The sequence below is a fragment of the Lipotes vexillifer genome, unplaced genomic scaffold (genome assembly GCF_000442215.2).
Source record: "Lipotes vexillifer unplaced genomic scaffold, Lipotes_vexillifer_v1.1 scaffold744, whole genome shotgun sequence".
Lineage (NCBI taxonomy): Eukaryota > Metazoa > Chordata > Mammalia > Artiodactyla > Lipotidae > Lipotes > Lipotes vexillifer.
In genome coordinates, this window is record NW_006788282.1 from 54,589 (window position 1) to 69,922 (window position 15,334).

Consider the following 15,334-nt stretch of genomic DNA (forward strand, 5'->3'; position numbering starts at 1 on the left):
TATTACAAGATGTTGAGTACAGTTCCCTGTGCTATACAGTAGGTCCTTGTTTATTTTTTATATAGTAGTAGTGTGTATCTGCTAATCCCAAACTCCTAATTTATCTCCCCCCACCCCATTATCCCCTTTGGTAACCATAAATTTGTTTTCTATGTCTGCAAGTCTATTTCTGTTTTGTAAATAAGCTCATTTGTATCATTGTTTTAGGTTCCACATATAAGTAATATCATACAATAGTTATCCTTCTCTGACTTACTACACTTACTATGACAATCTCTAGGTCCATCGATGTTGCTGCAAATGACATTATTTCATTCTTTTTCATGGCTGAGTAATATTCCATTCTATGTAAATACCACATGTTTATCCAGTCATCTGTCAATGGACATGTAAGTTGCTTCCATGTCCTGGCTACTGTAAATATAGTGCTGCTATGAACACTGGGAAGCATGTATCTTTTACAGTTTTCTCTGGATATATGCCCAGGAATGGGATTGCTGGATCATATGCTAACTCTACTTTCAGATTATTGAGGAACCTCCATACTGTTCTCCATAGTGGCTGCACCAGTTTACATTCCCACCAGCAGTGTAGGAGGGTTCCCTTTACTCCACACCCTCTCCAGCATTTATTATCCGTAGACTTTCTAGTGATGGCCATTCTGACTGGTGTGAGATGATACCCCATTGTAGTTTTGCCTTGCATTTCTCTAATAATTAGAGATACTGAGCATCTTTTCATGTGCCTGCCTATTAGCCGTCTGTATGTCTTCTTTGGAAAAATGTCTATTTAGGTCTTCTGCCCATTTTTTGACTGGGTTGTTTATTTGTTTTTTTAAATATTAACCTGAGCTATTTGTTTATTTTGGAAATTAATCCCGTTGGTAGCATCACCTGCAAATATTTTCGCCCAGTCTGTAGGTTGTCTTTTCTTTTGTTTATAGTTTCCTCTGCTGTGCAAAAGCTTTTAAGTTTAATTAGGTCTCATGTGCTTATTTCTGCCTTTATTTCCATCACTCTAGGAGACAGATCTAAAAAAATATTGCTGCGATTTATGCCAAAGAGTGTTCTGCCTATGTTTTCCTTTAGGAGTTTTATAGTATCCTGTCTTACATTTAACTCTTTAATCCATTTTGAGTTTATTTTTGTAATATGGTGTTACAGAATGTTCTAATTTCACTCTTTTACATTTACATTTACAGAATGTTCTAATTTCACTCTTTTTACATTTGTCCAGTTTTACCAGCACCACTTAATGAAGAGACTGTCTTTTCTCCATTGTAATATGCTTGCCTCTTTTGTTGTAAATTAACTGACCGTAAGTGCATGAGTTTATTTCAGGGTTTTCTATCCTGTTCCACTGATCTATTACTCCCTTTTAAAACCTAAAGTTTCTTTAAGTTTTTTCATGTTAAATGTATTCTTCATAAGCATAATTTCTGTGGCTATTTAACACTTTTTTATATATTTAGCAGAATTTATTTAATTTGTATTATATTGTAGAACACTGAGATAGCTTCCAATTTGTTCAGTGTAATAAATGATGCCCCATAATGAATAAAGATGAATAAATAAAGAATAATGAACACCTGTATCTGTAAATCTCTGTACTTCAGATTTCCTGAAAACTGATTTGTAAGGAATGGAATTATTGGAGCCAAAAGCATGATTATTATTAAAACTCTTGATTTAGGCTACTAAACAACTTTCCAAATACCTTAGACCAATTTAAACCAACTGCATTAAAAGTACCTATCTTATTACATCCTCAGTTGCTGATTTTTTATTGTTAAAGTTCTCATTTGTTAAAAAGTAAAACAAAAAATAACAAAAACAAAACCTGCTTGAACAAATGCTCAAAACTAAATGCAAAGAAATTCAAGTTATATAGGTATAACAGGTGATATAGGTTGGTCACTTTTTAAAAATCCCCTAATATTAAAGAACTCACATTAAAAATGGAATTCCATTCACTAATTATCAAGAACTAATCATTATTAGGATTAAAGTGCAAAAGTAGAAATTCAAATCTGAGGTTGCCCTCCTTAAATCAGTGGGAAAGGGGGAGGGAGGTGGAAGGGGAAAAAAATATCAGACCACCTGGGTTGTAAACTCCAATTTGTTCCTTTTTAGCTATTGTGATTTTTGAGTAAATGGGGATAATTCCACTTCCTTACAGTTTCAGTGAAATTTAAAATTTTAAAATATACACAAAACATTCAACACTGTAGCTGATCATTATTGTTATTGAAGATGAGAGGGAAAAGGAAGGACGTGCAAAGGTTTAACATTAAATGTTAAAACCAATTTAGTGTCTGGATAAAATATGCTAAATATCTAAGAGATTCAATTTCATTTTCTGATCACTGGTTTGTTTAACTGATACTCTCAACCCTCCACACCTCCACTATTATCTTGGGGATTATTTCAAGGTGCTTAGATTTGTAATCAAATATTTTTCAAAGACTTGTCACTTCTTGAATTTACAAAGCTTTCTATGTAAATATTATATTTTTATCCGACTTGTAAATATTTCTATGTAAATATTATATTTTTATCCGACTTGTTCCAAGGTCAAATGACAGAAGGGCTGAGTATTAATATTATTCAGGACTGAAAATTCAAATGTACTGGGGGATATAAGAAGTGTGAGTTTAGAGGTTTTCAAAATTAGTGAAGTGTTGAGTATACTGAAATTGAAATTGTCTAAGTTAGCTATTAAAGAAAAAGGAACTGTCATGAAAATCATAAATAAAAGGAATCATGGAAATGATCAGTTTCAATTCAGTCAAGAAGAGCAGGAAGTGCATTTCCCTTGCCTCTGCTACCAGGCCTCCCCTGAGGAGGCACACCAGCCTGCCTGTGCATGGAGACCTCCCTCCCCAGCAGTGTCAACCCACTTCCACTCCTCTCTCTCTCAGCAGCCTCCAAGGCTAAGCCCCTAGAATCTCTCTAACCCCTTACAAAGGCACCAGCAGTAAATAGGGTTTGCTCTGTATTGCAGTACTTCTTCTTCTGAATCAAAAGCACTGAGATTCATACTTGAAACAAAAGTACTAAGCCTAGGTATTTGAAAGGAAGAAAAGCACAGCACCATCCTTCAGTATTAAAAAGTCTTTCTTCTCTTCGCAAACTTTCTCAAGAATTGCCAAAATGTATTAGCTCTAGACCCCAATTAATTCTGCTGCTGACTGCTTTGCAATCGTTAAGAGACTCACTTCTCTTTGGTAAATTAGTCTGGTGACCTAAAAAGTAGGTAGTACAGTGTGGCAGGACCCTGATAAAAGCCTGATCCCTTTTTAATTTGTGTTAGAATGGAACAGCAGAAAAAGGCATACAAAAGGGAAAGTTATGTGAGTTGATCTAATAATATAGTTCAAAATAATGTGCTTTTTTCTGATTAAACACAAACTATATCTCTCCGAACAAAAAAAGACACCAACTGCTGCTTATCTAGGAAAAAATAAACCCAGAAAGTTGCTTCTCCAAAGATAGCAGCTAGTTTCTTACCTGTTTGTTTTCAACTCAATACATATTTACTCAGCACATATAATTTACAAAGGACTGTACTACACACAGTGGGGAGTCCCGAGGTGAATATAACTCTGTCCCTGCTGCCAGAAAAAGAACACCTGGTTGGTATTTACATTCTTCATCTTGGACGGTTTTACATCCTCTGCTGACCGCTCTGAATTGTTATTTGCTGGGTAAAATGTGGGGTCTTTCCTCCCTCTTAAGGTTGGACATGCAGCATGTGGGGTTGTTCCATTAGTAAGACATTAAAAGGGACCCAACCTTTCGATGATAGACATATTCATAATTCCCCAGAAAGTGCCTACAGTGACATTTTACTGCTATCACTGAAATCTTTTTCCACTTGAAAAATTCCACTCTCAGCTTCCACCTGAGGAAGGCAAAGTCTAAAAAGTTTTGGGAGCCACTATTCAAAGGGCCTCACAAACCAAAAAAGTGTATGAACAACTATGCAGTGGAAAGTCTCCTGCACCTAACTGAGTACCTGGAGGAACTGTATCTTATTCAATACACAGACCCACTGCCTGGCAAACAACCTGACAAACATCAGGAAAAAACTGTATACATGTGTATTTAATGGCACAAACAGCAAAGGATAATAAGCAGTATTACACCAATGTAAAGGCAGACACGAAGTACTGAAGAAAATCGGGAATGTACTAAAATTTGAGAGCTCTAGATTGCTCATGTACTAAAATTAATAAACTTTTTAAGACAGCAAAAGTCAGAAAAACCAATCAACAAAGAAACAGGATAATTAGTAGGATCTGAATATTTTTTTACAAACCTTTCCTGCTGCCTGTCGATCACTTTTAAAAACTACAGTCTCCTCATTAACTGGAGGTACGTTAGTCATAGATTCAATTATTACTGAAAAATGAAACAAAACAGATTATTTCAAGATTTAATCAGAAAATAATGTAGAATTTAAATGAGAATTTAGGCTTTAATTCCAACATAATTTAAAATGAAATTTAAGGTGGGATAATATACCTCAGTAACTATTTCTCTTGGATAAAAAAACAAAGTCTATTTATTACCAAGTAGCACAGGGAAATAAATGCTACATTATTTTATTTTACATGAAAGCTACAATTCTAAGAAAAAAAACATTAAAGTACAAAATCTCACAGAAAATTGGAATCATCCATTAAGACAACAAATTCAAGCTGATCATTTTCTCAAGCACTTTTTACCCTAAAAAGAATAATCTCACATTTAGTCACTAACTCCTGTTTTAGAAGAAATTAGTCTTCTTTCTCACCCTAGAAATTCTCTTCTGCCAAGCACTGATTACTTACTGATATATGAAAAAGTTAGATTTCACAAATATATTTTCCTCTGAACAGCTGAAGTAAGAATGATAGAACTCCCAGTAATTTTTACCATTTCCCTTCTCAAAAGGCAAAAAGCATTATTCCACTGGTCTAGCACAATCTCCAATTCATGTAAGTGCCACAAACGTCAAACAACCAATCTACCACAGCAAAGAGGAAAACAAACATACACACCTCAAACAGACACACACACACACACACACACACACAATAGGTTCTTAGAAAATTAAAGCAACAAACAAGAATACTCTGTCACATTAAACAGATAATGAATGCCGTCTCCACTTGGAAAATTAGTGGAAATATTGAAGCATTTCCACTTGAACATCCACTTGAAATATTAGTTCAGATTATTAAAATCCATTCAAAGATTTTCAATTGTATCCCAATTAATTTCAAGAGCTAGTGCTTCTAAGTTCTGAACATGCACATAAGGAATAGATCACAGGTCAACAATTTTTGAGTTAGATCTGTTCCTGGAATAAAGATGAAAGGATAGGTAATAACAGTGAGCAGAATTTATTCTCAGTCTTCTCTCCCTCCCAATCCTCCTCTCAAGGAGTCAAAAATTACATGAAAATTAAAAATCACCTAATCCAAAACCCTCATTTTATAGAAAGGTAAGAAAACAGTACTCAAGAGATTAACATGATTACATGGTCAAATCCAGACAGAGCTATCACCACAACCTAGTGGACTAATACTTATTGTACACTCCTTTCTGTAAAAGGTCCAAATAGTGTTAGATGTTTTAAGCTTTCCAAACAGAGTGTGCAACAAGCATTTATTGATACAACAGTAACATGTGCTGTTTGATTCATTACTCTTTATTCCCACCAGGTTGAAAATTCTGTTAGTCTATTAAGATGTGTTATTCAAAACAGTATCCTCGAAAAGCATTAGTCCATGTGTATCATACAGCTTACAATTTCTTTCCCTTGAGAATAAACATTATGACCTAAATTTCTTCTATATACATCAAGTCCAATAAATTCCTGTCTGACTTATTTGTGCATATTAAATACCATAAGATAATTCAAAAACTAGTAAATGTAATGACTCAACAGTGATGTAAAGAGTTTTAATTATGATTTTTGTAAAAAAGTTTCATTTTAATTGGAATTTTCATTAATAAACTGCAAAATTAGATAAGAATTAATTTTTAAAATAGTGATATAGACACATAAAAAGATCAAAAAGACATTTCCATTTCTACCATTGACAGATCACAAGTGACCTGAATTTTTTTTTAAGACCTTATCTTTTTTTTTTTTAATTAATTAATTATTTTTGCTGTGTTGGGTTTTCGTTTCTGTGCAAGGGCTTTCTCTAGTTGTGGCAAGTGGGGGCTACTCTTCATCGCGGTGCGTGGGCCTCTCACTATCACAGCCTCTCTTGTTGGGGAGCACAGGCTCCAGACGTGCAGGCTCAGTACCTGTGGCTCACGGGCCTAGTTGCTCCGCGGCATGTGGGATCCTCCCAGACCAGGGTTCGAACCCATGTCCCCTGCATTAGCAGGCAGATTCTCATCCACTGCACCACCAGGGAAGCCCCAACCTGAACTTTTTTATGCCTCTTAAGTCATAAACTAAGGACTGGTGGACAGTTTAGGTCCTTTTCCCATTTCAAAAATCCTAAAACTTGGGACTTCCCTGGTGGTCCAGTGGTAGAGAATCCACCTTCCAATGCAGGGGACGTGGGTTCGATCCCTGGTCGGGGAACTAAGATCCCCCATGCCATGGGGCAACTGGGCCCATGTGCTGCAAATTACAGAGCCCACACACTCTGGAGCCTGCACGCCACACTAGAGAGAAGCCAGCATGCTGCAATGAAGAGCCCACGCACCGCAACGAAAGATCCTGCACGCCGCAACTAAGACCCAACACAGCCATAAATAAATAAATGAAATATTTTTAAAGAAATCCTATGACTTTGTCAACTCTGAGTCCTATTTTTAGGTGTCTATTACTAAAGAGGTAATGGTAGCGACATTAATTTCAAAGTCTCTCCTATACGTACTTCACATCCTGGGGCTAAAAGAAATCTGTAGAACCTAGTTCCCATGTATTCCAGTGGGTTCATATTTCATGATATTAATATCGGTGTTAAATCACAGAACTTTCTAATTTACATGTTTATAAGATAAAATCAAAGGCAATAGGCAGATTACCAGTCCTCTACCCACCACCCCACAAACAAAAAAAAGACATCCACACCCTAATCCCTGAACCTGTGGATGTTACTTTATGTTAAAAAGGAGACCTTGCCGATGTGATTAAGGTTAAGGACCATGAAACAGGAGATGATCCTGGATTACGTGGGTAGACCCCACCTAAGGAGTCCTTAAAAGCAGGGAACGTTTTCTAGGCTGCAGTCAGAGGGACAGAGGGACACGTGATAAGGAAAGAAGGTCAGAGAGAAGCTACATTATGAGCTTTGAGAATGAAGGGAGGGGGCCATGAGCCAAGGAAGGCGGCAGCCTCTAGATGCTGACAAGGTCAGGAATATGAGGATTCTCCCTCAGAGCCTCCAGAGAGGAACTCAGCCTGATGGACCCCTTGATTTTAGCCAGTGGGATCCATATCACACTTCTGGCCCACAGAACTGTAAACTAATAAATGTGTTGTTTTAAGCCACTAAATTTGTAGTAATTTAACAGCAATAGAAAATACACCAAATCAAAGAAATTCTGGAGAAGTATGTCAGTAAAAGCGCACTTTAAATTTTTATAAAGACACTGTATTTATGTATTACTTGTATAAGCAAAAACTGAATTTATCTGTTCAAACCTAATGACTGTAAAATGAAGTGTTATTACATCTTTCAGAGAAAAGTTACCAGTCATAAAGTCTTTGATTTCATTATTAGTACATGCTTGGATATAAATGATAATTTTTATTAATAAAAATATTTACATACCTAATTGTTCAATAATACTTGAAACCATCCCAAGAGGCTTTAATTCAATACCTTCAGGGAGAACAATAGTGAGTTCTTCAACAGTAGGCAGTTCCTGAAATATAAGAAAGCATTAACCTTCCTCCAGCTTCAACAAGTTAACTTTTAAAAAAAGGACGGTTTCGGGCCTCCCTGGTGGCGCAGTGGTTGAGAGTCCGCCTGCCGATGCAGGGGATACGGGTTCGTGCCCCGGTCTGGGAGGATCCCACATGCCGCGTAGCGGCTGGGCCCGTGAGCCGCGTAGCGGCTGGGCCTGTGAGCCGTGGCCGCTGAGCTTGCGCGTCCGGCAACGGGAAAGGCCACGACAGTGAGAGGCCCACATATCGCAAAAAAAAAAAAAGGACGGTTTCCATGTAGAGTGCTACACCCGTTTCTGAGACATAACATTAAGTACTTGTCATCTCTTGGATGTTGTCCTTTTCAGTGTCTGAGCATTTCTGTGCCCCTTCAACATCTCCCCACCTAAGTGACTCAAGCGATCTAGTGTCTACAGCCTAACCCATAAGAACACAGGCCTGAAGACCATTCTAGATTTTTCTAATCATACTTGGACAAGAAACCACCCTCCCCCTCCCCCCAAAAACTGCTGTTAAGGAATCCAAGGTAAAGAAGAGAGATAACTCACAGAGTAACTCCCAGAGACATTCCATTCGAAGAGAAATATTTCCAGTTTCTCCAAACAAGGAGAGTTCTCTGAGCTGTCTTAATGTGGTTGGTTAATTAATTTGACTGTGGTTAAACAGCTGAACAGAGAAACAGCTAATTTTTCTGGGGCTGTGTGAAAGAGATGAATTTCTGGCCTCTTCAAGAAAAAGTACAGAATTCCTGGAAACAGAATGTAAGCTTCAGTCCAAAAAGTTGTGAAGGTGCTGCCTGATTATCTTCCCTGTCTAGGTTAAAATCCAAATTTTTTTTACAGCTAAAGATTTCTCTTTTCTGACCCAGCTGCTAACTGAATGTCAGCTGCTCAGAAACTAGATATTGAAGTAGAGATGAAGTTGAATAGAAATCTAAGAATAAAGCAGACCTTAGGCTTTAAATTAAATAAGCAGAGCTTTCTATTCTTCACCTTTGCTAAATGATCACAACTGACTCTTCGAAGGAAGTTTTTCCTTAAGGAGGGCTTGAAAGTGCAAAGATCTTATTAATGGCATGTTGGGGTTAGTCTGAGAGAAAAAAGGTTACTTTTGGAGAAATGTTAGAAAAGACAGGAAAACCTAAATTATACAGTGCATTGCAGATGAGCATATCTTGGGTAATCATTTTCTTCTATGGGAACTCAAATGGAGGTTTTTAACAAAATCACTTAACCAGAGCAAAAGCATAATTTTCTTCTGTGGATGCTACCTTCCGATCAAGGAGTAGTTATGAAAAGCCACATTAAGGGTCTCAGCCAACTCAATGCAGAAGACGTACCTCTGTATGGTTAGCCTGGCCTGTGTTGAAGAAAATGATTGTGTTTTATATGTCGGAATTTTCCTGAGTACTTTTAAGGAGAGGACGACCGCTTGTCATTTTATCATATTAAATATGAAAAGCCTTTTCTTGGCAAAGACCATGGTTTGAAAATGCTCCATGTGTGTATCAGAATAGAGAAGGGGGTTCAGTTGTTAGAAGAAACTGGTAAATGTGGCATGGAACAGCCTTGTTTAAGAAGTTCTTAGCTAAAGAAACTCCGTACCCTATGAAATATGAGACTGGAGGACTATAATGCTGGGGGCTGCAGGCAGGAGGCTTTAATGATAGAGGGCAATGTGACAGGCATCTCACAAGGACTCTGGCTCTGGGAGTAGCGGCTCCTACAAAAGGCTAATGGCATCTTCTAATGCAGCAGCACAGTGATGAAATCTGCCCCGCTGCCTCACCAAATTATAGTTAAGGTCTAGAGCAAAAACTTTCATTCCTTCTGGACTGTGATAAAGCCGGCTGGTTAAATAAAGCCAGGACTGTGTAGGTAGAGGAAAGGAAGAAAAGAGGAAATGCTGTTAGATCTTTTATGAAAACCTCTGAACTGGGTATGAGGGCAGATTGTATGCCGTTAACACTTAGGACACAAAATCAGCACTATTCTCAAATAAATAAATGCTATTTGACCACAAAATGGAAGGCTCCTTGTTTTGTGTGTTCTATTAGGAGGAATTTAAGGCCCATGCAATATAATTATGTTTTGGTACAAACCTAAACTCTGGTACTATTTTGATCTTTTTTAACTTTAAAGTACAAAAGTTATACATGCCCCTTTTTTAAAAAAAAATAAAAACTGAAGTAGTATAGAAGGATACGAAGTAAAAAGCAAAAATTCCTCCCACCCTATTCCTTTCAACCTTCCAGTTCCTCTCCATAGATAGCTGTTAACAGTCTTTCAAATACACTTACTATACGGACACAAACTTAACATTTAACTTTGATATGTTTCACTTAACTAAAGTACCCACATTGTAATATAAGCTATCCTTTTTATCTATTATATCTTCCACATCTTTCTACACCAAAACATAAGTATCTATCTTATTTAAACACTCTTACAGTGTTCCACCGTATAGATGTCCTATAATTAGTATACCAATCACCTGATACAACATTTATCTGCAGTTTTAATTTTTATCATTACACAAAATGATACAATGAACGTTCTTTAAAACATATCTTTGTGTAACTCCTATGATAAATTCTTCTAAGTGGAACTGCTAGATCCAAAGGTATAAACATTTTTAATTTTGACAGATACTGCTAAATTTCTTTTCAAAAAGGTTACATCAATTGACACTTCCACGAAAAATGTATGAGAGATTTTCCTACATCCTTGCCATCACTAAGAAGCAAACTTTACATCTTTGCCCGTCTGATTGGTCTAAAACAGTATCTTGCCTTAATTTGAATTTCTTCATTAATCAGGACATGTTTCCTGGCTACCTGAGTGTGTTTATGAATTGCTTGTATACTTTACACACATTTCTTTTGGAAGGTTTATCTTTTTATCAATTTATAAGAAAACTTTGGGGTTTTAAGAACATTTGCTCTTTATCCACTACGTAGCAAATATCCACTCCCTTACCTCTCACCATGTTTTTTAGCATTTAAGTTGTTTACTAAACTCTGGCATTTAACTACACCAAATACATTAATCTTTTCATTTTTTTCGACTTTAAAACTCGTGTCACATTTAGAAAGACCTTCCCTATACTAAGATGACTTAAGATTCACTGATACTTTCATCGCTTCTCTAGTTTCAAATTTTAAAATTGTCTGAACACAAGAAAACACCATGCTGAGATTTATGTCTGTATTCACTGTATTACCATATTTTCAAAACAGATAAGTCCTCCTCCTCCTTTTCAATATTAGTATATCGCATTTTTCACTTTTCAAATGACACTGGTTGGTATGACCACAATACAATTGTGATGATAGTAAGCGTGATGTCTGACTATTAGGAATGTTTCAAATGGTAAGCATAATAATGTATTTTGATTGGAACTTTTTATAAGGTTAAGAAAAGTATTCACCTATTCCTATTTGTGTGTGTTTGGTTTTTTTAAATCAGAAATGACTGTTGAACTTTACCAAATGCCCTTTCATGATTTTTTAATATCATCACCACATAATTTACTGTAAGTTGAGCAGGTCAGACTACAGGGTCTAATGGAGTCCTGATGTCCTTCCTGCTCTAAGGATATCTACGAGACATCCAGCATGAGGGAGACAAGGGAAGGTAAACAAAGCCAGAATATCTGTAGTGAGGCAGGGACTCACACCTGTGGTCAAAACACAGTCTGGGAGACTCCCTTAACTCCTGTTACTACCCTGTTTCAAACCTATGTACTAACAAAACAAAAAGTTTTGCCTTCAAATGGGGAGGATCTCTGATCTCATGTAGAACCAAAACTTAGAACACAGACACCACACTTCTAATTCCAATTCAGCTACCTCAGTACTCTGTAATGGGGGAATGCATGCATAGTTTTCTGAGATTCCTAAAAATGGCCAATGAAGGCATCAAATTGCTTCTTGATGGTAAAAGACCCCACCTATAAAAGCGATATGCATGAAGTCTCTATACCAAATGCTCTGCAGAACACAAAAGGTATATAAAGAACCAAATATTATACATATAACTTGTTAAGAGAAAAGTGAAATCAGCCTAGTGCAATTCCAGGTTGAGATCAAGAAGTAAAACCAGCCTTGTATGATTCCAGGTTAAGAGCCTGTTCTGGAGCCTTTGAAAGTCCAGTTAAGTCAAGCAGTATATCTGCTTTGGAAATAGCATTTTGGGGACTGAATCAAGGGAGAAAAGAGATATTAGCTCCTCTTAAACGAGCATACTAGGAGAGGAAAAGGATAAAGGGGGGGGGGAAGAATCTCCCAAACTCCCTCAACAATTCATCCAAGGGATGTGCTTTCCATGAAGATTTTTGGCAGGTTTGAAGGCAGAACTTTAGACGGTTCAAAGGGAAAGTTTCTGGACTACAATGTCAGACCATTAATACAAGATCTGATCTTGATATGTAGATGTCACAAGTTACCTTATCTACTAATTTAAAGAACTACTAATCTAAAGAACTGCACCACCACCAAGCCTAGTCACTCTTCATCAAATTATCCTGTGGCTTTGCTCTCTTGTAAATACATTACCGTCTAACATAATATTTGTTTACCTGCTTAAAGTCTTTCCCTACCCAGACAATAAATCCATCAACAACTATAGGAACCAGGTCTGCCTTGCTTGTTGCTATAGTAGGAACAATGGCGAGCACATAGTAGGTGCTCAGTATAAATTTATTAAATGAATTGGCTTAGCTCATCAGTCCAAGCTAGAAAAAAATCTCAGAAGAGGTCGCAAACTTTTTCAGTCAGAGCAGAAATTAGATAATGAAAACACAATTCTTAAAATTCAAAAGAGAATCCTCAAGGAATGAAAAGGACCTCAACCCGACCTTCTCAAAAACAAAGTAAAAAAGGCAGGCTTCCAATTAAGCTTCACTGCCCAGGACTGATGCACAGATACCTCAGATTTGCAGTGGCAAACATTACTACAGCCATTAGATTAACACCTGGCCTGCTGATAACACAGAAGCTGCCCTGGTAAGATAATGAATGAATCTGCTCTGTCTCATAATCTCCTTCAAACAAAAATCAAGCACTTTGCTTTTCCACGAGTGGAGAGAGGATGTGTGTGTGTGACAGAAATGAAGAGAAACACAGACACACTCCAATAACCAAAAAAAAGGGGCCAGAACACATATTAAAGTACACTACTGCCTTGACAGTACAGAGGATACAAAGAATCAGAAATAAGAGGCGTAACGATAAACTAAAAAACTGAAGGAAGAGCTGATGAGGGAAATCTGGACCCTTCATCATATAAACAAAATCAAGTGCAATGAAAACAAAAGACTAGAAGGCTATTTACAGCCGGTTAGGAAGATTAAAGTATGAGCCTAGTTTACCTATAACCCCCATGGAAAGATTAATGAGGGAGTAGAAAAGACTCCTTCTATTCTGCTTATCCAATACAAGACACTAATTACATTTGATTATTTAAATTTAATTAATTAAAATTAAATAAAATTTACACTGCAGTCTTCAGTCATACTGGCCACATGCAAGTGCTCTGTAGCTATGGTATGAAGACAGGGTCACTATAGGACATTTCCATCGCTGCAGGAAGATCTACTGGACAGCACTGCTTTACACTCTCACACAACCAAAGAGCCCTCCATTACTAAATATATACCCAGGTAAAGGAGGACCAATCTATTTTCGGCCATTAATACAAGTATAATTTTAAGGCCATATTATTGACATCACGCACCATATTAGGTGTGAACACTAACCTGAATACTCCACTGGCAGAAATGAAGGTGTGTGATAAATCCCTGTTGTCATTGTTGTTATTTTCCAAAATTAAAAACAAACTAACAACTGTTTTGGATGTACAGTATCTGCAACTAGATACAAATATCTATGCACTCATTTAAATAAAATTAATATTATCTTTATTGATCCAAAATCAAAGAAAAGTAAAAACAGTTTTTATGGACATATTTATTCAAAATGTTTACATGTAATGACAAATGTAACAACAAAGAGTAGACAAGGAAAGGAAGAAAAGTATTTCACTCGCATCATCAGGCAAAGAAAAGAAAGTCACAGCATTTGGCAAATGAACTCCTGAAATTTAACATACTAAAGAAATCCAATCCTCTACTCTGACACACTCTACACCTCCAAGTCAAAGGCTTTACTAAAAGGCAATGTAGGGTTTCTTACAGTAATGTAGGAAAGCGTAAATTAGATGACAGAATCAGCCTTTACCATGACAAATTATCCTATATTATTCAGAAACCAAATAATCAGGAAGTTCAAATGATCAAATTCCATTGCTGCTAAGCAGGCCTCCACAATAGTAACTAAAAACAGAGCTGACTGGAATCCACCTGATGCTAGTTCTGAATCTGCTCCTCTCCACTCACTACTTCAGGCTTCTTAGCTATAAATAGTGAGAAACTAAGCAAAAAATGTTCTGAATAATTCATACAAGTGATTAACAATACAATTTAAAAAAGTGTTTAACAGCATGCAATCAAAAAGACAGAACATTAATACAGAAATTACATACCAGACTTGAACAAAGTTACTCTGATTCTGGAGAACAGATGCTCACAGCTATGGCATTAAAGAAATGCAAGGTCCTAACCACACTTCTCAAGCAGGCGTGAAAGATCAACCACTGTCTATCAGAAGAATATGATTATATTCTGATTCTCAGACATCTTTATGGCCTACATGGTTGCTCAGTTAAACGAAATATTCAAATGAGAAGCACTGAACATTAAAAATCCACCCTATTATAAAAATTAAATGTAGACACAACAGTCAAAAAACGGTGCCTAAAACTTCCAGCACAAAAATGGAAGGAGCTAATGGGTCAAAAATGGCCCTCCGAGAAGACAGTCATACCTTACAATGGTCTTGACTTCCCTAGCTCTATGAAGACTTACCATTGGGGTAGGGGGGAAAAAAATCAGTAACTTATGATCTTTTGAGGTAAAATTACCTAAAGAACCTTGATTTGGGTTTTCACTCACAAATACAGAAAAAGGGCAGCAGATAGGGGGAAAGGAATCAAACATTCCAAATGGCAACAAATCCTTTCGGTGCCAGTTTGGGGAGAACTTTAAAAAGTGAGGAAAGTGGAATGAAGTTATCTGACCACTTTCTCATGTTACCCAAGAATAGAGGACATGCATGTGGAGGCCAATTACCTGATGCTATTAGGTGAGCCTTCACTTTTCAGATATGGTTGGAAAGTAGGATCCAATCTCTGGAGTACTGAGAGCCATGATTGTTAACTTTTTTTCCCTATAACTGGTAAAACATATTGGAAAAAAGAATGGATTAGGTCTCTACACTGTGAGTCAACTAGGACTTCATATAACATTGAGTCGGATTCATCAACTTCTCCACGGAAAGTACTTTTACAACATTCCATGGAACTCAGCTATT

General features: G+C 36.8%; 1 protein-coding gene across 1 annotated transcript in view; it reads right to left on the reverse strand.

Annotated features, from left to right (window-relative positions):
- NAF1 (nuclear assembly factor 1 ribonucleoprotein) overlaps positions 1-15,334 on the reverse strand; it is a 40,260-nt gene that overhangs the window by 16,001 nt on the left and 8,925 nt on the right. Inside the window, exons 3-4 of the mRNA XM_007461540.1 lie at positions 7,790-7,883; positions 4,321-4,403 (exon numbers count right to left, since the gene is read on the reverse strand). Of these exons, the coding sequence (XP_007461602.1) occupies positions 4,321-4,403; positions 7,790-7,883 (177 nt within the window). The remainder of the gene's footprint in view (positions 1-4,320; positions 4,404-7,789; positions 7,884-15,334) is intronic.